Here is a 1,697-nt window from a genome sequence, read left to right as displayed (position 1 = left end):
TAGAAAGAATAAAAAAAGTTTAATTATATACTATATAAGGTGATGTGTGTATTCTTATACTTATATACACAAAAGATGATGGTGTAGTAATCGTTTCTTCAGTGCAGTGTTGATGGTTCTGTATCGCGCAAAGGTCTGTCTGTCTGTCCTGCTCACCACTAAACAGAAGTAAAATCTCCGAAAATAAATAATTTACAAGATATAATTAAGAATTAATATAATTTATTTAAAGATATTAAATACTCATGAATTATTTGAACTGAAACTCCAGCTGAAGCCAAGGTGCCTTGCATGCGACCATTCACGAGGAGTCGCGATACTCTGAGAAGCAACGTTATATACACATTCATATTTCCGAATAAATTCCAGTATTTATTTTAATAAAATAAGGAAATTTTAAGTGAAATACATGGAATACATCAATAAGTTCATAGAAGAGTGATCGACTGGTGGGTTGACTCTGTTTCGTTGCGCGCGCCGATGATGCGATGCGGCTCGTTTCGGGTCTCGGGGGGTTTGTGTGTGTTTGACAGTGTTTAGTGATGTTAATTTCAAGAAAGTTGAATAATTTTTTCTGTTTTTCGTTGAAAAGTAGAGTATTCCTCGGGAGCCGGTATCTTTGTTGCACGATGCGTGGGTACGTACACCGCGCTGGTGCCGATGGGAAAGCTGAACGATCTGCGGCATATATAGCGCTCGGAACGAATTTCGGTGGAAATTTACGGTTAAAAATACTTGAAGATGCAATTGAAAGTATTCAAAAAGAAATTGGTTCAATTGATGCATGTTCATGTTTGTATGAATCGCTGCCGGGGTACGACGTGGTTGCTCACCAGAAGAAAGAAACACACGATCTATCATTGCCGCTGCATCTGAATGCGGTTCTGCGCGTGAAAACAAATACAACAGATCCAAATTCTCTTTTAGAAATACTTCAGGCCATTGAACTCAAACATGGCAGAGATAGATCCTCTACAGCTGTGCGGCTACACAGAAAGCTAGACCTTGATCTGCTCTTTTTTCAAGATGCGCATGCAAACACCATCGAAATACAAACCGAGAAACTCACTCTCCCGCATCCACGGCTCCATAACCGCAACTTCGTTCTCTTCCCCCTCTGTGACATTCAGCCCGACTTGGTGCATCCACCAACAAGAAAGCAGATTAAAGATTTGCTTGTAGAGAACTTGCAGAGGAGAGAAGAAGTTTTGAAGGGTGCATGCAGCAGTTCATCAGATGGAAATACAGCTCCTGCTGTATATACACTCGACGGAAACCTCGCTATTCCTCGCCGATGTTTCGCACTGAATGGCCACCAACTCTGGACTGTGAAGGGGGGAGCTGAGGCGGCTGTATCCGATACCTTGAGGTGGATAGAAGAAGTTCTGAAGAAATATGAAATAAAAGAAAACAACGCAGCAAGCGATACGCCTCCTCCTGCGTTTGCAGATACTCTGCTGGGTCTTAGGCGTTTTCTGCTGCAGGAGCCGCGGGGCCCCAGGCTGATGGGGGTTTTGAATGTAACCCCTGATTCTTTCAGTGATGGATTGAAGTTTTATAACAATGTTGAGGCAGCTATGCAGCATGCACAGAGAATGATAGACGATGGAGCAGATGTAATTGATGTAGGAGGAGAAGCAACAAACCCAACAAACCCAGCCGTGCAAGAAGAGGTGTCTGTACACTCCGAAATACAG

At 42.5% G+C, this 1,697-nt stretch overlaps 1 protein-coding gene across 1 annotated transcript in view; it reads left to right on the top strand.

The window, feature by feature from the left end:
• Nucleotides 1–629: 629 nt before the first annotated feature.
• EMH_0084550 (hydroxymethyldihydropterin pyrophosphokinase-dihydropteroate synthase, putative) overlaps nt 630–1,697 on the top strand; it is a gene marked incomplete at both ends in the record, with an annotated part of 1,444 nt that continues 376 nt past the window's right edge. The window contains one exon of the mRNA XM_013500788.1: nt 630–1,616. Within this exon, the coding sequence (XP_013356242.1) occupies nt 630–1,616 (987 nt within the window). The remainder of the gene's footprint in view (nt 1,617–1,697) is intronic.

This window comes from Eimeria mitis, genomic scaffold, assembly GCF_000499745.2.
Source record: "Eimeria mitis Houghton genomic scaffold, Emh_scaff5842, whole genome shotgun sequence".
Lineage (NCBI taxonomy): Eukaryota > Apicomplexa > Conoidasida > Eucoccidiorida > Eimeriidae > Eimeria > Eimeria mitis.
The sequence above is the reverse complement of the archived record's forward strand: the minus strand, read 5'-3'. Positions and strand labels throughout refer to the sequence as shown.